Genomic DNA, 23538 nt, shown 5'->3' on the forward strand with positions numbered 1-23538 from the left:
AAACAGAGGCAGAGCCACCCCCCAACTCTCAGAACAGGAGGCAGATCTCGGAGAGAGCAGCAACTAGGGTATATTTATTTCCTCCTGGGCCTGGCAGGCTGGGAGCAGAATACACACAAAGGCACTGGGGCATGTGGCCCTGTTTTGGCCTGGAGTTCAGGTGCCTGGGTGGTAACTGAACGGGTACGCCTGGGTGTGGAGGGACTGGAGTGATCCTCCCAGAACTAAGAGAAGGGCCCTTGGGGTGTGGAAGCCACACAAATGTTGGGCTTGGCACAGGTGCAAGAGAAGGGTTATAGAGTAGACGAGATGGGTGTGCTGGGTGGGGGTGACTCAAGGGGCAAGGCGTGTTGAAGCATGTTGGGCCCTGGCTGTTGACTGAGAATCCAGGTGCCAAGGGCTGAGAGGACAGAAAGGCCTGTGGGTCAGCGGGACCCACGAAGATGTGACTGCAGACAGAATCAGCCCTGGGGGAGACCGAAGAGTCCAAGGTGACTCCTACAGCGAGGTGATGAGGGGGCAGGCCTGGGGCTCCCATTCAGGAGTACATGGTCAGCTGCAGCCACTGGGGAAAGGAAGGGACAGACAGTGAGGAGCAGGGAACCCAGGAATACCAGCAGCCCTTCTCTGCTCTCACCCAGGGGTCTTTGGGAAAATAGGAGGGAGTCCTAGCTCCGAGCTGGTACATGGGGCTGAGGGGAGGGGCCCCCTGCTAGGATCCCACATCCCAGGGGGGAGATGGGGGTTCTTACCTCCTGGATGTTCACCTGGATTTGTCCAGTGCCATCTTTGTCAAGAGATTTGAAGGCACCTGGGGAAAGGAAGGGTTGGTGGGACTGGCTTTTAGGATTAAAATATACTAATATATGATAATACTAACAGCTAGTAGTCTATCTACTCTGGCAAGCACCTGTATAAAGTGCTTTCCATTTATGAATTCATTTAATCCGATTTTAGGAGATAAGTGTCATTTTAAAATAAGGCACAGAAAGGTGAATTGATGTGCCTGTGTTACATAGAGAAAAAGGAAACTGGGGTTGGAACCCAGACTGCTACTCATCTCAGTAATGGCCTCCATATCTTGACCTTCACGCCCCTCATCACCCTCTGCCCAAGCCCCAGCCCCCCACCAACGTCTAAGCTCCACACCCTCCAGTTCCAGCTGAAACAAGCTACTGGAAGGAGGCTCTGCATTTCCTGCTCCTATAGTCTGTTGTGGTCCCCACTCCTGCCCTGAAACTCGTCTCCATGTTCCCCACTCACAGTCAAACCTGTATGTAAACAGGTGCCCACAGTCTGTGTGGCTTCTCTCTCGCTCACGGCTCAGTTATCACCCTCGGGGGTCCACACGCGTGGTACCCTGAACACTCCACTCACAGCTGGCCCTCTTGCTGGTAAATCCCAGGCCATTTCTTGACCCTCTCATTCATGACTTTTGACATCATCTGCCCTGTTGTCCTCTCTCCCACCTTCCCTTCATGTCCCCAACATACCTGCCCCTTTTCTTCTCTGCATGCTTTTAATATATTGGCCGCCCTGGGCTCTTGGCATGCCAGGAGATCTTCCTGAAGGAAACCTGAGACCCTGTTCTTCCCCTGCCTAGACCCTGTTCACTGTCCCCATTAGTGTCTGAGCACCTCCAAACTTGTCATTCACAGCCCTGCATGGCCTGACCATCCCACAGCTTCTGCCCCCTCTCAGACAAATCTGAGTTCAAATTCTAGTTTTGCAACTTCCTAGCTAAGCGGCCGGAGAAGGAAATGGCAACCCACTCCAGTGTTCTTGCCTGGAAACTCCCATGGACGGGGAAGCCTGGTGGGCTACCATCTATGGGGTTGCACAGAGTCGGACACAACTGAAGCGATTTAGCAGTAGCAGCAGCAGCAACTAAGAGTAAGCAAGAAATTCGCCTCCTTGAACCCTAGGTTCCTCCTCCATGAAATACTCTAACCAAAATCACCAAGAGCACCATCTCCTCTTTCCTTTCTAGGCCTTCACACAGGCTGTTCCCAATGCAACACTGCTCCCCACTCGCTTGCTGGGGTCACTCTTTACCCATCAGGTCTCAATTCATACATGCCCTCCCTCCTTCAGGAAGGCCTCCTTGATCACTTAAGCTGCATCAGCTGCGTAGTTAAGTTTGAAGAGCTCCCAGTCACAAATCTAAACCCGATGTACCCTGACCTTCTCCTCACAGCCCCCATCACTCTGCATAGGCTTCCCCGATCCCAGACTTAACCATCCCGAGCTGCCACTGTCTGGTAATTTGCCTCTTCTGTGAACTGTGAGCAACATAAGAACAGGAACATGGGCTGTTTCAGTCACTGCTGTGCCCCTACCACTGTCCACCTCAGTGTCAGGCTCAAAGGAGGCTTGGCCCATGGAGGCTGGACAAATCCCCACCTGGGAAGAGAGCTAGGGTGTCACTTACGGAACATGGCATCCAGTCTGACCAGGCAGCTGATGAAATTGTCAAAATCCATGTTCCCTCCCTCATCTGAGTAGCGTCGGATGATCATGTTGTAGAGATGTTCATTCAGGTGGAATCCTGAGAATGATTTAGTTAACAGGTGTAGGGGCCACGGAGCCGAACCCTCTCCCAGCCCCAGGATTCAGGCTCAGACCAGATCAGTGGGGGCTGCCTCACCAGTCCCACCCCAAGTCCCACCATGTTCCTGTCAGCCATACCTGCTGCCTCAAAGGCCCCTGGGAGTTCACTGCTGCCAATGGTCCCTGAACGGTCAACATCAAACTGTTTGTATATGGCCTGTGGGGACAAGGAGGTCAGGATTCAACGGAGCCTCATGGGGCATGCATTTCCAAAGCTTGGGGGTCTCTTTGTGCCAGTCGTTTCAGAGGCTGAACTCACCTGCCACTTTTTGATGTTGTTCCACAAGTACTTGAATTCTTCAAAGCCCAGTTTGCCAGTCGTGTCACTCTGGTGGGAGGGTGTTAAGAATAGCCATACCCAGAAGTGTGAACAGTGTACATGATGATGGTAAGGGAAATGCAGGGGAGCCTGGGCTAAAACCCCAGCTTCCATTCCACCCCTGTCCTGTCACCTTGTGTGTGGCTTCATTGTTTGTTTTGCCCATATGTACTTTAGTTTGTATTTCTAAATGATAAAGGCTCTCTTTACACATAATCATATGAAATCCTCGTTTATAACATTCTTTGATAATAATTCAAACTTATAAATGTTAGGACATGTAAAACACCAGGGTATCTTAGAACTCTAGGGAAATGAGTTGATAAGAGTAAATACCTGTTGCATTTGTGATAAAAAGTGAATGAGATATTGGTATAAAGCCCTCAGCTCAGGGCTGGCACTTGATAAATCCTCAGTAAATAGCGACAATGGCCAAGACTTATCACATGACTTCAGATAGTGCTAAACTTCTCAGGAACATCACTTGTCTCACTAAATCCTCAAGATACCAGCCCCATCAGTATTATATCTGGGTGACAGAGAAACAGCTTCAGAGCTGAAAAATCTACCCAGGTGAGATCATAGTCACAGTGTGTGCAGACCACTTACTCTGTGCTACCCACTGTGCTGAGCCTTTCGCATGAAACACCAATTTGGTATCACCGTTATCATTCATCCAATTTCATTGAGAGGCACACTGAGGCACAGAGAGGTTCAATAACCTTGCTAAGTGGCTGAGCTGCATTTGTTTCACCCTAAGCAACACATGTATGTGATCACATGACATGCACGTATAAGTGAAGTGAAGTCGCTCAGTCGTGTCCGACTCTTTGCGACCCCATGGACTGTAGCCCACCAGGCTCCTCCGTCCATGGGATTCTCCAGGCAAGTATACTAGAGTGGGTTGCCATTTCCTTCTCCAGGGGATCTTAAGGACCCAGGGATCGAACCCAGGTCTCCCGCATTGCGGGCAGACGCTTTAACCCCTGAGCCACCAGGGAAGCCTTGCATGTATATGTGTGTCTATAATGCTTTGTGCAGTATGTGCCTGTGTCCAGAATCAGTGAATGATGTATGTGTGTTCCCATGCACATGCCTCTACATATCTTCATGTATGTGGGTGTGCCCTTATATATGTGTGTGTGCGTGTGGGCAAACCTATGGCAGTTACAAGGTGGGGTTATAAGGTTATAAGGTCAGTTGAATGATTGCCTCTCTAGGTCCTGGTTTCTTCATCTGTAAAATGGAATATAATAATCATACCTGTCTAACAGGGCAGCTGTCAAGTAAATGTAAGTAAAGTGCCAGTTATGACAGCTGATGTTATTATGTATTGCCACATGTCCATAGGTGGGTGTGTGTTCTAATGTACACATGTCCACGTCTGTGGGTATGAAAGCTACACCCTGACTGCCCCAGCCACTCTCGCAGAAAATCCCTTCTTGGGAATTCCCTGGCAGTCCAGTGGTTAGGACTCCCTACTCTCACTGCCAGGGCCCCAGTTTAATCCCTGGTTGGGGAACAAAGATCCCACAAACCACGCAGCATGGCCAAAGAAAATTCCCTCATCCCCAAGGTCTCCACCAGACTACCCTCAAGGATACATCCATTACGGCCACCATGCTGCGACATGTGTCAATGCCAAAGCCATCAGTCTTCAGATCAGGATCTGTGGGATACAGGTTGAAGGTCAGAGGCCAGAGATCACAACTACCCCAGCCGCCATGCCTCCAAACCTGCCCTGTCTGCTGAACCCCGTCACTCACGTCGGGTCACCACCTTGTTGAGAATGTTCATGAGTTCTGTGGCGCTGACCTCCATGTCCTGAGGGGAGAAGTTAGGAATGGGTCAGGGGTGACTGAAAGGGGTCTGAGGGTGTGATGAAGGAGGATGGGAACTTTGGGATTGCCATGGTGGAATGTACATGTAAAGGGCAGCCCAAGGGAAGGCATGGAAGGGTTAAGGATGGGTCTGGGATCCCCTGTTACTTACATCTCCAGCCAGCTGGGCAAAAAGCCTCCGGAACTGCCGGACCTCTTCACTCTCATTGGCCTCGATGTTGGAGTAATGTGTGCGAGGGGGCTGCAGAGGGAGATTTCAGAGCAGGTAGGGGGAGGGGTGCCCTGGCCAGAACAGCGATAGGTTGGAAAAGTCTGAGTGGTCTGGGTGGTGAGTGACCAATGAATGAGAGGTGGGCAGTGAATAGGAATGGATATAGCTAAGACCGCAAAGAGTTGGATATGACTTCGCGACTGGAAAATAATAGCCAAGTTTGAGGATGTTACAAGGGAGAGATTCAGTGAGATAAATTTCATAAGGAAAGGAATGGGGCTTCTTCAAAGGGACAAGGATGGGTGTTGGAAAAGGCCTCAGAATGAGAAAACAGGTGGCGGCTTACCGGGGGCTCTGGGTTGTACTGCGCAGCCGCCTCACTGAAGGAAAACATGGCGGGGAGTTAGTGCCAGGGGGCGGGGCCTCCAACCGGCAGCCAGCCCCCACACCCCATCCCTCAACCCCTAGCTCGGCACCCTACCTACTTTCTCCCTCCGCCCTCCCTCCTTGTCCTCACCTGTCCCTATCCTTGCTGCCCTGGTTGCGCCCCCACCTTAAGATCCCCCTTGCCAGAGCACACCTATATAGTGGCAGATTCCTCAAAAGACGCAGCCCCTTCGAGGGCTCGCCTCATAGAAGCTTGGCCTCAGCTTCCCGGGGCCCCACCCTCCTGGGTTCCACCTGTGCAGGAACCTACTCCAACGTCATGGCTTCTAACGTTTGTGTCTTCTCAATATCTCACACCAGCTCCATTAGTTTTCACCCCTTCAAAGTATCACACTCAATGGCTAAGACCTACCAGGCACCTACCGACCCCTACCCTCCCTTCACTAGGACATTTTTAATCCAATCAGTTCCCAGCCCAGCCTTGCCCCTTGATGGCCTTTTCCCCAATCCTATAAGGATTGAGCACACCTCATTGACCCACCTACGAGGGCCACGCCGCGCGCACAAGGCTAGCCTTGCCCCCATGAAGTGATAACCAACCTCATTGGCTCCGCCCCCTTAACGTTTGTCTCCAGGTTAGCGGAAGTAGGCCACGCCAGCCCCATTAAGCCCCACCTCCCAAAGCCCCGCTGGTCCCATCAGACTGTGTCCCCTCAATAATCAGAGTACCCCATGTCAAGCTCCGCCCCCATGAACTCATTAAGGTCGGCCCCCTCAAAGCAGGTCTCCTAGCCCAGGCCCGGCCCAGCCTAATTAAGGTTCCTGGTCAGTGTCCAGGTTACCCCATTCTATTGTTGGACAAGCCTCCTCCTCAGGCCACGCCCATCATCAGGCCCCGCCTTACCTAATGGCGCTAATGACCCCGCCCAGGATGCGCATGGCCGTTCCGCCACCGCCACCGCCGCCGCCGCCGCCGCCGCCGCCGCCACCGCCTCCGGCCCCGCTGATAAGGCCTCCAAGCACATTCCCTAGACCCCCGCCCAGGCCCCCGCCTCCTCCGCCGCCTCCGCCACCCTTCAAGAACGAGTTAACCAGGAACATGGCTGTGACTCAAGATTCCTGAAGAGGGAGAAAGGGGTCAGATGGCTGTCTCGTCCCTGAGCCCGCCCCTTCCCCCACCAAAATACGCATTTCTGACTGCTGGACGTGAGGAAGTAATATGAAGCCTCTAGGCAGAGACCTATCCTCCGGCTGGGGCTTAAGGGCCCATTCGGGGTGAGGTCTGGGCTTCTGGAGGAGATAGTTCTTGGAAGGTGGCATAGGGACAGAAAATCAGGTTTGAAACCTCCTTCCGTTCCAGAGGTCCGCATCTGGCTTGAAAAACTCTGGACTGAGTCTACGCATAGTGAAGTACCAGGCACTGGCCAGGTCAAGTGGGATTCTCAAGGTGGGGGGTCCCGAGCTAGCGCCAGAGCCCGAGGTTTGAGGCGGGTCAGAACCGTGCGTTCGAAATTCTCCGCCTGGAGGCCCCTGAAACGAAATTTAGGAAATCCAGAATGTGGGTTTAAGGATTCAGGTGCAACCAGCAGCGAGACTAGACTCATTGCTGGGTCTGTGGGTTCAGATCTAAGATTGTAAGTGTTGAGCCCCGCGGCCAGGGATAACGGAGTTCCTGTTAGAATTGAGAGGACGGATCGTGGTCCCAGAGGCTGCACCCAGGGCTGAATTTACTGGGTACCTCTTCATGGGCTCCTATTTTAGATCCTGAGAGGAAGGGTGGAAGAGTCCCTGGGAAGGGATAACTAGGCCGGACAGATCTGGGAGCTCGAATCTGAGATCAAGGGTGTGGTGGATCCCTGAGGCTAAGATTTTAGGATCTCTTCGGGTCTGGAGGCCTCCAGGGCCGGAATCACAGAGTGCAGGGGGAGTCCGGACTGGGCGCTCACCGCCTCGCTCACGCGTCCGCCGGTCCGCTCGTCGGTGTAGCTCTGGGGCCTCCGGCTGTGTCCGGCTCCGCAGGGCGGGGCGGGTGACTCAGGCTGCCTAGGCCGGGTTAGGCTCTGCGGGGTGGCCCAGCCCTCATCCGCCGGGTCCTAGAGCCGACATTAAGACTGCGCATGCGCTTGTCGGTTCCGCCTCCTGTGATTGGGTGCGGCTGCCCAGGCTCCACCCTGCGTTTCCAGTGCCTTGCATTCCCGACACCGCCCTGAGTTGACAGATCTGAGGTCTTTCCCTACTCTATGCGGAAGCACCTGGGAACTAGAACTCCGAGGGAACTTGGGCAGTCATCGTGCCCAAGGCCACCTAGTGTTTTTCGACCTAGTGTCGATTTTCGCCCCAAAGCCTGCTGCCATCGTCTCACAGATGTGACTTTCGGTTTCCTCGGAAAAGGACTCCTGATACTCTTGGGACTTGTCTCCTATCCCAGCCTTGTCACGACAAAAAGCGTCTGGAATTGTGTTTGGCCCGCAGCCTGGGGACAAGCGCCTGCATCTATGGCGGGGATCCTGCAGGCAAAGCCCTGATGGTGGTCCAGTTCCACCTACGAATCGGACTGCCTTGTGTCTCCTGCTTCCACACCCCTTGACCCCCTGAGTCAAGACCACTAGAATTATTTTTCCTGGACGGGTCCAAAGTGTAGTCTCAGTCTTCCAGTCTCTAAAGAGGGGCCCGGATACAGGGAGAATCCGCTGGCCACAGCCTGGTTTCTGAGGCTGGACGTTCCCAGGGTCAGTTGGTGGCCGAGGTGGGGAGTGCAGCCGGGAAGGAAAATGGCAAAGGAGGCCACCTTTTGAACCTTTTCGCTTGCTCTCTGCTTCCAACCTGTAAGCGCCCAGGACTTTTTCAGGGTCCCTCGGAGGGAGCTGTCAGTCTCTCTCTAGTCCTTAGGCGCAACTCTGGAAGCTGACTCGGGTTGGGGTTGAATCCTGACTTTGCCCTTAATAACTTGGAATTCCAAAACAGTGATCTGAGCCATGATTTTCTAATCTGTAAAATGTAAATAAAGGTCTCCATGCCCCCCCCCCGCCAGGCTCCTAACAGAATGAAGCAGTAAACGCTTAGTTACATAGTAGCTATTATTCTCTGTGTCTGTTCCTTCCTCCTGGAGCCCTCTTGGGTTCCTGAGGTAGACTCTTGCTCTTCCTTAGTTAATACAGTAAGTCCCCTACATACAAACCTTCAAGTTGCAAACTTTCAAAGATGCAAGTATGTGTTTGCATGTCCAATCACGTAAGTTGGTTCACCTGTCTGGTGTACGTTGTCCTGTGCATGTATCCTTTATAAGCTGTTGTGCTTTTGTGTGCTTTACAGAACTGTATAGAGTGAGCTTCCCGTGTGGTTTACCTGGTAAAGAATACGCCTGCAATGCCGGAGATCTGGGTTCGATCCCTGGGTTGGGAAGATCACCTGGAGAAGGGAAAGGCAACCCACCCCACTATTCTGGCCTGGAGAATTGCATGGACTGGATAGTCCATGGGGTCACAAAGAGTCGGACACAACTGAGCGACTTTCACTCACTCACTTACTGACTGTATAGAGTACAGTAGTATAGTATGTTTATTTCCAGCCCAGGATGTCCGGAAGCAAGAATAAAAGCAGTGGTGATGCATCTGGTACTACTGTACTTTTTAAAGTACTGCACTGTAAGATTAAAAATGTTTTCTTACAAGTTGAGAAATGTTTTCTTACACGTGTGCAGCAATGAAGATCCAGTGTGGCCAAAAATAAAATATTAAAAATTAATTTGATTTAATAAAATTAAATAAAAATAAATATTTTCTTTTTTGTGTTTGTTTTGTAAGTGTTATTTGTGTGAGCAGTATTATAAACCTATTACAATACAGTATTTTATGGCCATTTGTGTTAGTTGGTACCGAGGCTAACTTTGTTGGATTTATGAACAAATTGGACTTAGTAGTACACTCTCAGAACAGAACTCATTCGTAAGTAGTGGACTTACTGTACAGATAAAAAGAGCTTCCAAGCATGTTCCCAAGTACTTTACATAATGGCAACCCACTCCAGTATTCTTGTCTGGTGGGCTGCAGTCCATGGGGTTGCAAAGAGTCCGACATGACTGAGCTACTGACACTTTACATGTATCAGCTCATATGTCCTCATAACAGTCGTTGGATGGATGCTATATATTATCTCCATTTCACAAATAAGTAAACTGATTCTGAGGGTAAACTCCCTAGCTTGTACTTTTTTTTTTTTTTTATTTGACTGTGTCAGGATCTTTGTTGCATCATGTGGGATCTTACGTTGTGCCCATGAACTCTCTAGTTGTGGTGGGCAGGCTCTGGAGCATGTGGGCTCCGTAGCTGCGACATGCAGGCTTAGTTGCTCCTCAGCCTGGGGGATCTTGGTTCCCTTATCAGGGATTGAACCTCCATTGTGAGGCAGATTCTTAACCACTGGACCACCAAACTGTTAGTCACTCAGTTGTGTCAGACTCTTTGTGACCCCAGGGATTGTAGCACACTGACTCCTCTGTCCATGGAATTCTCTAGGCAAGGATACTGGAGTGGATTGCCATTTCCTTCTCCAGGGGATCCTCCTGATCCAGGGATTAAATCCAGGTCTCCCACATTACAGGCAGACTCTTTACCGACTGGACCACCAGGAAAGTCCTTAACCTGTACTTTTAAGCACTACTGAAACTGAGCAGGACTCTGTGAGGCTCCTGGACATGGAAGCCTTTGTGTTCCCCATTACTTGTTTGTCGGAAATAGGCTTCAGCCTCCTTGACCTTCCTTGAGTTCCAAAGGGCAAGTTCAAACAGTTGCTAATCAGGGAAGAATGAAACATATATACTTCCCATGAAAAGTATGAAAAGGCAAAAAGATACGACACTGAAAGATGAACTCCTCAGGTCGGTAGGTGCCCAATATGCTACTGGAGAACCGTGGAGAAATAACTCCAGAAAGAATCAAGAGACAGAGCCAAGCAAAAACACCGCCCAGTTGTTGATGTGACTAGTGATGGAAGTCAAGTCTGATGCTGTAAAGAACATATTGCACAGGAACCTGGAATGTTAGCTCCATGATCAAGGTAAATTAGAAGTGGTCAAACAGGAGATGGCAAGAGTGAACATTGACATTTTAGGAATCAGTGAGCTAAAACGGACAGGAATGGGTGAATTTAATTCAGATGACCATTATATCTACTACTGGGGTCAAGAATCCATTAGAAGAAATGGAGTATCCCTCATAGTCAACAAGAGTCTGAAATGCAGTTCAGTTCAGTTCAGTCGCTCAGTCATGTCCGACTCTCCGCGACCCCATGAATCACAGCATGCCAGGCCTCCCTGTCCATCACCAACTCCCGGAGTTCACTCAAACTCATGTCCACAGAGTCGGTGATGCCATCCAGCCATCTCATTCTCGTTCGTCCCCTTCTCCTCCCGCCCCCAACACTTCCCAGCATCAGACTCTTTTCCAGTGAGTCAACTCGTCGCATGAGGTGGCCAAAGTATTGCAGTTTCAGCTTTAGCATCAGTCCTTGGGTGCAGTCTCAAAAATGACAGAATGATCTCTGCTTGATTCCAAGGCAAACCATTCAATATCACAGTAATCCAAGTCTATGCCCCAACCAGTAATGGTGAAGAAGCTGAAGTTGAATGGTTCTATGAAGACCTACAAGAACTTCTAGAAGTAACACCCCCTAAAAACTGTCCTTTTCATTATAGGGGACTGGAATGAAAAAGTAGGAAGTCAAGAGATACCTGGAGTAACAGGCAAATTTGGCCTTGGAGTACAAAATGAAGCAGGGCAAAAGGCTAACAGAATTTTGCCAAGAGAATGCATTGGTCATAGAAAATACCCTCTTCCAACAACACAAGAGAAGACTCTACACATGGACATCACCAGATAGTCAATACAGAAATCAGATTGATTATATTCTTTGTAGCCAAAGATGGAGAAGCTCTATACAGTAAGCAAAAACAAGACCAGGAGCTGACTGTGGCTCAGATCATGAATTCCTTCTTGCCAAATTCAGACTGAAATTGAAGAAAGTAGGGAAAACCACTGGACCATTCAGGTGTGACCTAAATCAAATCCTTTATGTCTATACAGTAGAAGTGACAAATAGATTCAAGGGATTAGATCTGATAGAGTGCCTGAAGAACTATGGACAGAGGCTCATGACATTGTACAGGAGACAGTGATCAATACCATCCCCAAGAAAAAGCAATGCAAAAAGGCAAAATGGTTGTCTGAGGAGGCTTTACAAATAGCTGAGAAAAGAAGAGAAGCTAAAGGCAAGGGAGAAAAAGAAAGATATACCCATTTGAATGCAGAATTCCAAAGAATAGCAAGGAGAGACAAGAAAGCCTTCCTCAATGATCAATGCAAAGAAATAGAGGAAAACAATAAAGTGGGAAAAACGAGATCTCTTAAAAAAAATTAGAGATACCAAGGAACAATTCATGCAAAGATGGGCACAATAAAGGACAGAAATGGTATAGACCTAACAGAAGCAGAACATATTAAGAAGAGGTGGCAAGAATACACAGAAGTATACAAAAAGATCTTCATGCCCCAGATAACCACAATGGTGTGATCACTCACCTAGAGCCAGACATCCTGGAATGTGAAGTCAAGTGGGCCTTTGAAAGCATCACTATGAACAAAGCTAGTGGAGGTGATGGAATTCCAGTTGAACTATTTCAAATCCTAAAAGATGATGCTGTTAAAGTGCTGCACTCAATATACCAGCAAATTTGGAAAACTCAGCAGTAGCCACGGGACGGGAAAAGGTCAGTTTTCATTCCAATCCCAAAGAAAGGCAATGCCAAAGAATGTTCACACTACCGCACAACTGCACTCATCTCACACACTAGCAAAGTAATGCTCAAAATTCTCCAAGCCAGGCTTCAACAGTACATCAACCATGGACTTCCAGATGTTCAAGCTGGATTTAGAAAAGGCAAGGGAACCAGAGAGAGATCAAATTTCCAATATCCATTGGATCATCGAAAAAGCAAGAGAGCTCCAGAAAAACATCCACTTCTGCTTTATTGACTATGAAATGCAGGGGCACAGGTTCAATCCCTGGTCGGGGAACTAAGATCCCACATGCCACAGAGCAGCTAAGCCCACAAGCCAGAACTAGAGAGTCCATGCACTGCAATGAAAGACCCTGCATGATGCAAGGAAGTTCACACAAAAACCAGATGCAGCCAAAAAAAAAGAAACAATAGTGTAGCTTTGGGACAGGATCCTCGTTCTGCCTCAAGGGATACACATAATACCTTTGAGCTCTGAAGAATTAAAACCTCCACCCAATGGAAGATGTTAGATGCTTGATGAAACATTCTTCATTCCAGAGAAGCTCATCAGAAGACCACCAGGAGGTCAGATTAAAGGAGTGCAGGCCCTGCATACTCCCTGATCCTTATCAGCAACCCTGCCCTTGAACCATTGCTCTAAAACTCCTCACCAAGTCCTCCTGAGTTGGTACACAAGTTTTGAGGGCACAAGCCCTCTGTGTCTCCCTTTGCCTGGCAAAGCAATAAAGCTATTCTTTTCTACTTCACCTAAAACTCTCTCTCCAAGATTCAATTCAGCACTGGCGCACAAAGGCCAAGTTTTTGGCATCACTACCAAAGTGTATTGACTCTTCAATAATATAATGAATAATAGACCAAATAACAAGGTCACAACAGACAAAACCCCAGTCACAGCTATACTTCCTGAGGGCTTATTGGGGTTGCTCTGCAGGCCTTATCTATGATGCAGGATCTAACTGGAGAGAAAATGAAGACTGGGTCAACTTGCCTGAGTTCACAGAGAGTGGCAGGACCAGATCTGATCCTGGGCTTGGCTGATGCCAAGTTTGCTTGATGACTGATCTGGATTCCCTTCTGACCACACCCCTCCCTGCCAGTCTGAGTAGCTTCCTCCTCTGCCCTTTCCTGGGCTCACTTGCTGCCAGGCCTTTGCATGGGCTGTGTCTGGAACACACTTCTGCCTTGTTTGCCTGGTGTTGTAACCACTCAAGCTTTGAGTGTCAGCTTAGGAGTCACCTCTTCTAGGAAGCCCTCCCTGTCTGAGCCTGAGACTGAAACTGAAGTGTGCAGTTCCAAACCGAAGTTTCCAGTATGCTTGTAGCATCCATTCTCATAGCACTCACTGCCGATTACCATCATCTAGGTCTGGCTCCCTCATCTCTCAATTCTGACCAGCTCCAAATCTTAGTCTGCCTCTCTAGCCCACTCAGGCCATTGTGGATGTCCCTCTTTTGTTGTTGTTCAGTTGCTAAGTTGTGTCCAACTCTTTGTGACCCCATACTGCAGCACGCTAGGCTTCCCTGTCCTCCACCATCTCCTGGAGTTTGCTCAGATTCATGTCCATTGAGTTGGTGAAGTTATCTAACCATCTCATCCTCTGCCGCCCTCTTCTTTTGCCTTCAATCCTTCCCAGCATCAGGGTATTTTCCAATGAGTCAGCTCTTCCCATCAGGTGGCCACAGTATTGGAGTTCAGCATCAGTCTTTTCAATAAATATTGAGTTGATTTCCTTTAGCTTAAATTCCACCTCCAGGAAATTTCTTGGTGGTCCATCTGTTAGAACTCTGTGTTTCACTGCCGAGGACTAGGTTTCAACCCCTGGTTATGGAACTAGGATCTTGCAAGTCACACGGCATGGCAAAATAAATAAATAAATTCCATCTCTAGGCTATCAGTTTATGCCCAGGTTTCTATCTTCAGCCCAGATATTTCTCTTTAGGCTTCTCCATTCTGTATCCTACTCACTGTCTCCACAGGAGTCTTAGAGATGTGTTGAGCTTGGGACGTCTTTACCTTCCTCCTCACCTTCCCCAACTAGTTTAACGGCATCTCTATCATTCCAGTGACTGAGACCAAATACCCTAGGTTGGTCCTTTAAAAAAAATATTTTTGTTTATTTGGCTGTGCTGGGTCTTAATTAAGGTTCGAGGCATCTTTCAGTTGTGGAATTGGGGATCTAGTTGACTTCCCAGTAGTAACATTTAAAAGCCAGTGCAGGATGCTCAAAGCTCTAATCTTCTGATGCTTTCAGGTTGTCTAGGCAACCCTGGAAGCTATGCAAGCACTGAGGTGCCACAGGAAGGAAGCTAGCTGGATCCCTAAGCCATGGCAAGGAGCACATCTGCCAATTTCTGTGAGCAAGAAATCAATTTTGAAGTGTTAGTCCACTGAGGGCCAGAACTCATTGTCACCACCATATAACCTAGCCTATTCTGACTGATACACGTAGAAGTCATTATGATGCCATGAGTTGACCAGAGAGATGGGATTACTTGTCCAACATCATACAGCTAGGAAGTACCAGAGTCAAGATTCAAACCCAGGAAGACTGACTTTGTAGCTTATGCTTTTTTTTTTTTTGTCATGCTGCCTGGTATGTGGGATTTTAGTTCCCTGATCAAGGATTGAACCTGCATCCCCTGAAGTGGAAGCATGGAGTCTTAACCACTAGACAGCTAGGGAAGACCTGTGGCTTGTGCTTTTAATCCTTACAATTTGCTGCCTCAACGATTTTAATGTTACAATGCCACCACCAATTAATAAACTTAAAATAGTCATAACTACCCTAGCTCATGCCTCCTGAGGGTTTGATGGGACCAGGCTGAAGTAACAGCATTTTTATAGACATGTCTTGCCAGGCCTCTCACAACCCTCTTAGAACGGAACGAACATGAAAAGAAGTGGAGGTTCAGAGAGGTGGAGTCATTTGCCTGAGGGGATGGCAGAGTCAGGTATGAACCCAAACGTAGTTGATGCCAAATTGTTCCACGATGACTAATACAGTTTACCGTCCTTTCACCTCACCAGTGTATTAGTCAGGGTTTCAAAGAAACGGAACCAATAGGATATACGGAGAGAGAGAAAGAAAAAGACTTATTACAGGGACTTCCCTGGTGTGCCAGAGGCTACAACTCCGAGCTCCCAATGGAGGGGGCCTTTTTTCCATCCCTGGTCAGGGAACTAGATCCCTCTGTGTACTGCAGCTAAAGATGCCTCATGCCATAACGAAGATCAAAGATCCTGGGTGCTGCAACTAAGATCCGGCACAACCAAACAAATAATTAAAAAAAAAAAAGAATTCAGATCTGTGTGGCCTCCTCTTGAATGTGGGTGGCTCTGTAATCACTTTCATCAATAGACAGTAGCAGAAGTGACTTCTGAGGCTGAGTCAGAAAAGGGCATGCAGTTTTTCCTTGGTTCTCCTACAATACTTGCTTTGGAGAAAGCCAGCTCTCATGTAAAATGTCCAACTACACTGGGGCAGCCGTTATGGAAAGAACATCTAAGATGCTTTAGTTATAGTCCCCACTCAGCTCCCAGCCAACAGCTAGTGTCACTGCCAAGCTGCTGAGTCACTTTGGACATCCAGCCTGCTCAAACCTTGAGATGACTGTAGCCCCAGCCAACTTCTGACTCAAACACAAGACAGATCTCAAGTCAAGCTCATCCCAAATTCCTGATCTACAAAAACAGAAAAAGGGGGAAAAAAGTGGCTGTTTTAACTTGCTGAGGTTTAGATAAAATTTAATGCAGTTATAGATAACTGGAATACAGTTACATTAACTACTGCTGTTAAGTTAAAAACAAGATTTAATAGCCTAAAACAATATTTATTATCTCACATTGTCTATGGGTCAGGAACTCAGGAGTTCTTACTCCTACTGGCCTACTCCAGGCCTATGCACAAGACTGTTAGCAAGAGGCCTGACAGTTCCTTGCTGACTGAGTCCTTGTAGGACTCAGTTTCTCAACCATAATTTCTCACATAAGGAAAGCTGGTTTCTCTTGAAGCCAGTGAACCCAGAGAGAGAGCAGAATGAAAATACAATGCCTTTTGTGAACTGATCTTAGAAGTCCCACACAATTTCTTCTGTTATGTTCTTCTGTTTCTTAGAAGGAAGGCACTAAGTCCAGTCCTCACTCAATGAGAGGGTCTTTTTTTTTTTAAACAAACTACTGAATTTAAAAATTTTATTTATTTATTTATTTATTTGGCTGCCTTGGATCCTAGTTGCTTTATGGAGCATTTTTTGTTGCAGTTTGCAGATGCAAGTTGTGGTGCCTGGGTTCAGAAGTTTCAATGCCTACTTGTTCTGTGGCATGCGGAATCCTACTTTCCCAGTCAGGGACTGAACTCTGAACTCTGGTCACCTGCACTGCAAGGTGGAATCTTTTTTTTTTTTTTATCTTTTAGAGTTTTATTAGATTCATGGCAAAATTAAGTGGAAGGCACAGAGATTCTCACAGACTCCCTGCCAGCATAGCTTTCCCCTTTATTAACATCCCCCACAAAAGAGATGCATTTATTGATGAATCTACATTGACACATCATTATCAGTCAAAGTCCATAGTTTACAATAGGGTTCACTTTTAGTGTTATGCATTCTGTGGGTTTAGACCAACACATAAAGACATATATCCACTGTGCAAGGTGGATTCTTAACCACTGGACCACCAGGAAAGTCCCAATGGGAAAGCTATTGAGAAATGTGTCAAAAAATTTGTGGACATATTTTATCTATGTATATATTTATTTATTTGTTATTTATGTTCTCTTTTTTAAATTAAAAATACATACTCCAAACCCCAGAGACCTGGGGTTTGATCCCTGGAAGATCAAACTGGAGGATCCTCAGGAAGATCCCCTGGAGGAGGGAATGGCAACCCTTTCTAGTATTCTTGCCTGGAGAATTCCATGGACAGAGGAGCCTGGTGGGCTACAGTCCATGGGGTTGCAAAGAGTCAGACGCAACTGAGCGACTAACACTTCACTTTCTCTCTTTTTTTTAACTGAAATACAGTTGATGTACAACATTATGTTAGTTTCAGGTGTGTTGTAGACATATTTTAAAATCACAACGGGGATTACAAATTTAACCTGTAATTCTAATCCTAAAGCAGTCAGACACATCATGTAAATCAGTGAGCAGAGCCTGCTGTAGAACAACAGGTCATGGTGGGAACCCTGGTGCAGCGGGGAACGCAGGCTCTGCTGCTCTGGGCTGTATTGCCCCATCTGGTCCTTGCCCTCCCCTTACTGCTCTAGGCCACAGTAGTTACCCAGTCTCCTCTTCACAGACGCACCTGGGCTTTTGCCAACAGGAAATGTGGGCAAGAGACCAGAGAGAGATAGGAACTTTGGCAGCTTCCTGCTGCACTCATTTCCATTTGGTTTACTGGCTCCTGTTTGGCCTCTCAGCTCCTCCATCCGCTGTGTAACCACCTCCATGGGTTCATGTCCCTCGGTTTTCATATAGGAGTGGTTTCTGCATGGCAGTTAGGTCCTGGCAGGTACAGCAGATCCAGCCCACTGGACCTAGTGGATATGGACTCTGTATTGTTAGATATCACGGTGTGGCAGAAGCCAGAGACCAGGGTTGTCACAGGGAATGTTTGGTTATTTCAAACGCTGGGGACACCCAGGCATCCTTGAGATCTTTTCAGGGAGTCTTTGAAATTAAAACTATTTTCATAATACCACTAAGACTTTTTCCTTTTCCACTCATTCTTTCACAAGTGAACAGAGGGGGTTTCAGAGGTGATATGATAATATTCAGTAGTTCACATGCAGAAGCAGATGCGAGAACCCAGCTATCTTCTCTTAAGCCTGACATGGTTGACTTGCTGAATCTTAACTCCCCAACCTGGGCCCTTTGCTGTGAAAGCTCGGAGGCCTGACCATCAGACAACCAGGGAATTCCCTAAAAAGATTTTCAAAATGTAAGAACATGTCACTCTTCTTGCTAATTTTTTTCAAAAGTTATTTTTTTATAAAAATGTTAATAATGGTAACATGTTTGTTTGTTTGTTTGAATTATTTACTTATTAGGCTCTGCTACATCTTAGTTGCCACAAGCCGGACCTTCTTTCTTTGTTGCAGCATGCGGGGAACTAGTTCTCTGATCAGGGATCGAACCTGGGCCCTCTGCATTGAGAGTGGACCACCAGGGAAGTCCCTGGATTATTATTTTTTAAATGAAAGTTTAAAAATTTTAACCTCCATAGTGGTAAATATCTACAGATATAAGCCACCTAAACAAAAGCTGTCTGAGGTTCTCAACAATTTTTAAGAATGTAAAGTCCTGAGACACAAGTTTGAGAACCACTGGTCTAAATGTCAGCTGTCATTGCTGTATCAGTAAGTTGAGGTGAAGAGTTGCCTCCTGAGTTTAGCAACAAGGAAGGGCTTCAGCAATAAAAGGTTTAGTTTTTGTGGAGTTGGGAGAGGGTTTCAGGAAGGGCCACCTAGACATCTCTTTCCTGAAGTTTGGTTGTGGTTTTATAACGGATGGATCAGGCTGACAACACAAGAATCCAACCTTGGATCTTAATACCACAAAGACAACCTGGTAACATGTGCCTCCTGAGGCAAAATCTCAGCACCACCCAGAAAGTATACTGATTACAAAATTGAACCTGAAGCTGACCTAGTGTTTGAATCTACCAGTTTGTAGAACACATAGGGATAGAGGACAGCAGCGGGTACAACCAGCCAAATCAGACTGTGGCAAATCACACAGGGAAACTGTTGTAGAGTAGAAGATTTAGAGCATTAATAGCCAAATACAGCACCTGAACCCTATTTGGATTCTAATTTGAACAAGCCAACAGTAAAAAGTCATTTATGAAACAAATGGGGGCTTTGTTTCATATATAATAACGCTGAATGTATATTAAGTCATACTAAAGAATTACTGCAATTTTGTTTGGTGTGAAGACCTCTTAACTTTTAGAGATACATTTAGAATACAGATATACATCTGGATGAGATGATATGTTGCCTGAAACGTGCTTTAAAATAATGATGGGAGAAATAGGAAGAGGCCAGAAAAACTGAACACTATTGGCCATATTGGCTCAGTTGGCAAAGAATCTGCCAGCTATGAAGGAGACCTGGGTTCGATCCCTGGGTCGGGAGGATTCCCTGGAGAAGGAAATGGCAACCCACTCTAGTATTCTGGCCTGGAGAATCCTATGGACAGAGGAGCCGGGCAGGTTACAGTCCATAGGATCGCAAAGTGTCAGACATGACTGTGCGACTTTCACTTTTCACTTTCACTTTTTTCATTGAAGCTGGGTGACAGGTAAAAGGGGGAAAACGGATATTTTTTTCAAGATGGGTGCGCCTTGACCCAACTTGAGAGCTGACCAGGAGCCCGGAGAGTGACCGGCTGAATGCAGGAAAGCGAGCGGGAGGCAAGAACACTTCGGCCACGAAGAGGTCACCTCTGTTCTTTTAGTGCAGCAGAAAGTCAGCTCTTGCGCCCCCGCCAGGACATTGGTTCTTAGTCTCTGATTAAACCAGGGCGGGTTCGGTAGGCCTCCGGCGTCTGCGCTGCCCAGTCCTCCGCTAGGGAGCCAAATCCTTTCACCCCAGAGTTCCCCGAGCCGCAGGAAGGGAGCAATACCTTCGCTTCTAGACTTGCACAAGGTTAGACCGAGGGTGTCGCTTGGTTTTCTGGGAAACTCAGCTCGTGTGGCGGACTGCGAGACACCGCCCAGCGACAGCGAGCCTACGCACGCCACAGTGCTCCGCGCACGCGTTGCTGCCCCCAAGCGGCGACTGAGAGGTCATTGCCCGCATCTGGGACCGTGCAGAGGCTAGGGGTGCTGAGGCTTCAGGGACTTTTGGGAGGCCGGTGCCAGCCTGGAAAACCCTTTAGGAGAGAGTGACCCCAGACTTCGCCCAGAAAAGATGGGATGGGAAGAGGAAAAAGAAGAAACTAGAGCCAGGACCCGCTATGAGGATTAAATGAAGCCAGCATTGTAACTGTTGACCGTATACAGGCATTTTTATTCCTATGGCTTATACAGCATTTACCTGCGTGCCTGGCTCTGAATTTAAGTGCTTTAGATGTATTAGCTCATTTAATGCTCATAAAGTTATGACCAACCTTGATAGTATATTAAAAAGCAGAGACATTACTTTGCCAACCAGGGTCCGTCTAGTCAAGGCAATGGTTTTTCCCGTGGTCATGTATGGATGTGAGAGTTGGACTGTGAAGAAAGCTGATCGCCGAAGAATCGATGCTTTTGAACTGTGGTGTTGGAGAAGACTCTTGAGAGTCCCTTATACTGCAAGGAGATCCAACCAGTCCATTCTGAAGGAGATCAATCCTGGATGTTCATTGGAGGGACTGATGCTAAAGCTGAAGCTCCAATACTTTGGCCACCTCATGAGACGAGTTGACTCACTGGAAAAGACTCTGATGCTGGAAAAGGTTGGGGGCGGGAGGAGAAGGGGATGACGGAGAATGAGATGGCTGGATGGCATCACCGACTCTGTGGACATGAGTTTGAGTGTACTCCGGGAGTTGGTGATGGACAGGGAGGCCTGGCGTGCTGTGATTCATGGGGTCGCGGAGAGTCGGACACGACTGAGCGACTGAACTGAACTGAATGCTCATAAAATCGTTTGGGGTGGTTACTCTAATTGGCCCCAATTAATAGAAATGAGGCTGAAATCCAGGGAGAAGGACTTGTTCAGTACCCCAGCTGGAGAGGGACAGAGCTGGGGTTTGAACCTAGGCTGTTTGGCTCTTTCTCACTAAGTTACACTATCTCTTAACTTATTGAATTATCCCAAGTTTGTAACTGGTACACGAATGAATTCAAGTGAGCCATTAGCATGTTGAGTTAGCGATTTATCACAGTTCCAAGAACCAGGAAAAAGGTTGTGTTCACCCTAACTTTGTGTTTAGCACTGGGATCAAGTTTCTGGTCAGCATGGATCACTGAAAGGATTACTTCAGGCCCACAAAGCCTAGTCCTCTTTTGTTCACGTGACTACTATTCAAATATCCTCCATCTCATCCCTTCCCTCATACCAGCATCACCTGGCAGATTTAGTGATTTTATTCCCCCTTCCCCAATGGTCAGTAAACCTTTTCATACGAAATATCAGTCAAAAAAATAATAAAGAGAAAATACTTCATAATTATATGTTTGTCTGCCTTCAGATCCCAGGCCTATATGGTGTTCATGAGCCTGTAACCAGCATCAAGCCTGACACCGTGGGGTGGGGAAGACTCCAAAAATGTGCAGAAAGAGTGCTGGACATTCACTGTCATCCACCTGCATTGACCTGAGGATTAAGAGGAGGGTGGTGGATAGTGCAGGTCAGGCATGGGCAGTTGTGGATTTAATGGGTTTGGTGGATCCCACAGCCCTTTCCTGCTGCTTCCCTTGAGACTGTGGATCTAGTGACCCTGCAAAGGGTGGTCAATGCTAGAGCCACCAGCATTCACAGTCAGTTTTCATAGTTAGTGGCTGGGAGGGAGCTGCTCAGCCCAGGAGTATGTTCCAAAGCCCACTCTGCATTGGAGTGGTTGCATTACTGACAAGTTCTCACCCATAGAAGCAGAAATGGAACACATAGATTTTTAAAGAAAATGGTGAAATGTCCCCTATTTGCCACCTGGAAGCTGGTAATTCCAAACACAAGAAAATGATGGAGCCCCAATATGGAGTCTGGGTGTGTGAATCGTGGAGACTGCTGCCAATTAACCAGAACCTCTGCACTGGACTGTGTGTAGGGGGATATTGGTTACAGCAGCTGGTATTGCCTTAACACATTGATCACTGTCCCCCTTCCTTTCTGGCCCCCCTTAAAGCTTAAGCACCAGGTTATTCTGTAAAATGTGTCTCCCTAACTGTTGACTTTCACACAGACATGTTGGTTGCACAGTCATGTCCGACTCTGCGACCCCGTGGACTGTAGCCCACCAGGTTCCTCTGTCCATGGAATTCTCCAAGCAAGAATGCTGGAGTGGGTTGCCATTCCCTTCTCCAGGGGACCTTTCCAACCCAGGGATTAAGCCCAGGTCTCCTGCATTGCAGGCAGAGTCTTTACTGTCTGAGTCACCAGGGAAGCCCATAGCAAGTGTTTCCTATTTTGAAATCACCAGCATGATCCCTTTCATTGTCCTCTGATAGGGACAGCTTCTTCCATGCTGACAGCTGGAAGCCATTAAAGCACACCCTCGAAGTTTGTGCTCTTCCACTGCAGTTGGACAGATCCTCATATTCGCTGATGCTGTGACCTGGGCTTGGAGCTCAAAGGTGATTTTGGGTGATCAGCGTGTCCAGGAAAGCACATGATCTTCCTGTCCCTGTTCTTTAGGCTTATCACGTGGAGGTGCATAGTGGGCCTGACTTTAAAGTGTGCCTCGGGTCCTCAAATGCCAACCAATTAGCTAATTCTGCTGAACTCTGGCTGAACTTTGATTGGTAGTTTTTGTTTGAGAATTTTGGGACACCACCCAATGCTCCTTGCTCTGAGGGACCTAAGCTTTGGGGTCCTTTTCTAAAGTAACCAGTTAGGGGACTTCCCTGGTGGTTCAGTGGGTAAGACTCCTCGATTTGAATGCAGGGGGCTCACGGTCAGGGAACTAGATCCTGCATGCTGCAGCTAAGAGTCTGCATACTGCAATGAAGATCCTGGGAGCTGCAATTAAGACCAGTGCAGCCAAAACAAATAAAAATAAAAAATAGCCAGTTTTGTTTTATAGATTGACAGCTTCATTGACTTGCGTGTGTGCACACGTGTGTGTAGGTGTATGTCTACCCACACAGGTGTTTGATGTCAATCTCTGAGTGTATCCTGTGCTTCACTCTCCTATGTGGAGAGACTCTGTGCACTGACTGTATCTCTCTACCTATGATCTGCAGTGTCTGTGTTCTGTGTGTGCCTCCAGAAGTCAGTCCAGGTGTGTGAATGTTCTGAGTATCTGAGTGAGTCTGTGCACACTACAGTAGGCACTGGAAAATGCATCTATCAGGTTGTAGGTACATGTGAGCACCTTCCCCCAGGACCCCTTCAGCTCCTAAGCATTTCAACCTCATTCTGCTTACTGTGGTTGCTCCTACCACTGCCAACTTCTTCTCCAGAAGTTATAATTAATTGCAACAATTAAGTAGAATCTCTTAAGTATTATAGTCAGGAATCCCTTCAAGGAGCTAATGAGGGATTACTGCACATGCAGACAGAAACAGGGTGGATCGGGCTTCCCAGAATGCATGGGCTGCATGAACTCGTCACATATCTAAAGCCTCACCATGCCCAACTTGGATTTTGCCCAGCCTCCTGTTTCACGCTCACCCATCTAGCTGTCCACGGCCCCTCCTATAGTCACTGAGTCCTCCAAACACTTCC

At 47.6% G+C, this 23538-nt stretch overlaps 1 protein-coding gene across 2 annotated transcripts; it reads right to left on the reverse strand.

Annotated features, from left to right (window-relative positions):
- Positions 1 to 47: 47 nt before the first annotated feature.
- Positions 48 to 7454, reverse strand: CAPNS1 (calpain small subunit 1). Of its 2 annotated transcripts, XM_055410954.2 has the most exons (12): positions 7315 to 7448; positions 6783 to 6898; positions 6273 to 6487; positions 5328 to 5361; positions 4922 to 5011; positions 4696 to 4753; positions 4534 to 4598; positions 2870 to 2938; positions 2689 to 2767; positions 2432 to 2548; positions 753 to 811; positions 48 to 565 (listed from the first exon to the last, which is right to left on the reverse strand). In XM_055410954.2, the coding sequence occupies exons 3-12, from the start codon at positions 6467 to 6469 to the stop codon at positions 539 to 541; spliced, it is 795 nt and encodes a 264-aa protein (XP_055266929.2). In that variant the 5' UTR covers positions 6470 to 6487; positions 6783 to 6898; positions 7315 to 7448; the 3' UTR covers positions 48 to 538. The 2 variants fall into 2 exon arrangements, with proteins under 2 accessions (XP_055266929.2, XP_055266931.2); XM_055410956.2 differs by lacking the exon at positions 6783 to 6898 and having other exon boundaries at positions 7315 to 7454.
- Positions 7455 to 23538: the final 16084 nt, after the last annotated feature.

This window comes from Moschus berezovskii, chromosome 22 (assembly GCF_049115385.1).
Source record: "Moschus berezovskii isolate FMDL1 chromosome 22, NW_MosBer_1.0, whole genome shotgun sequence".
NCBI lineage: Eukaryota > Metazoa > Chordata > Mammalia > Artiodactyla > Moschidae > Moschus > Moschus berezovskii.

Excerpts from the sequence above, each read along its gene's own strand:
- CAPNS1 (XM_055410956.2), bottom strand. The coding sequence starts at position 6,469 with ATGTTCCTGGTTAACTCGTTCTTGAAGGGTGGCGGAGGCGGCGGAGGA. Across the intron at positions 4,599-4,695 it reads CAACAAGGTGGTGACCCGAC|ATCCTGATCTGAAGACTGAT; the intron begins GTGAGTGACGGG and ends TGTATCCCACAG. Across the intron at positions 812-2,431 it reads CAGACTGGATGCCATGTTCC|GTGCCTTCAAATCTCTTGAC; the intron begins GTAAGTGACACC and ends TCCTTTCCCCAG.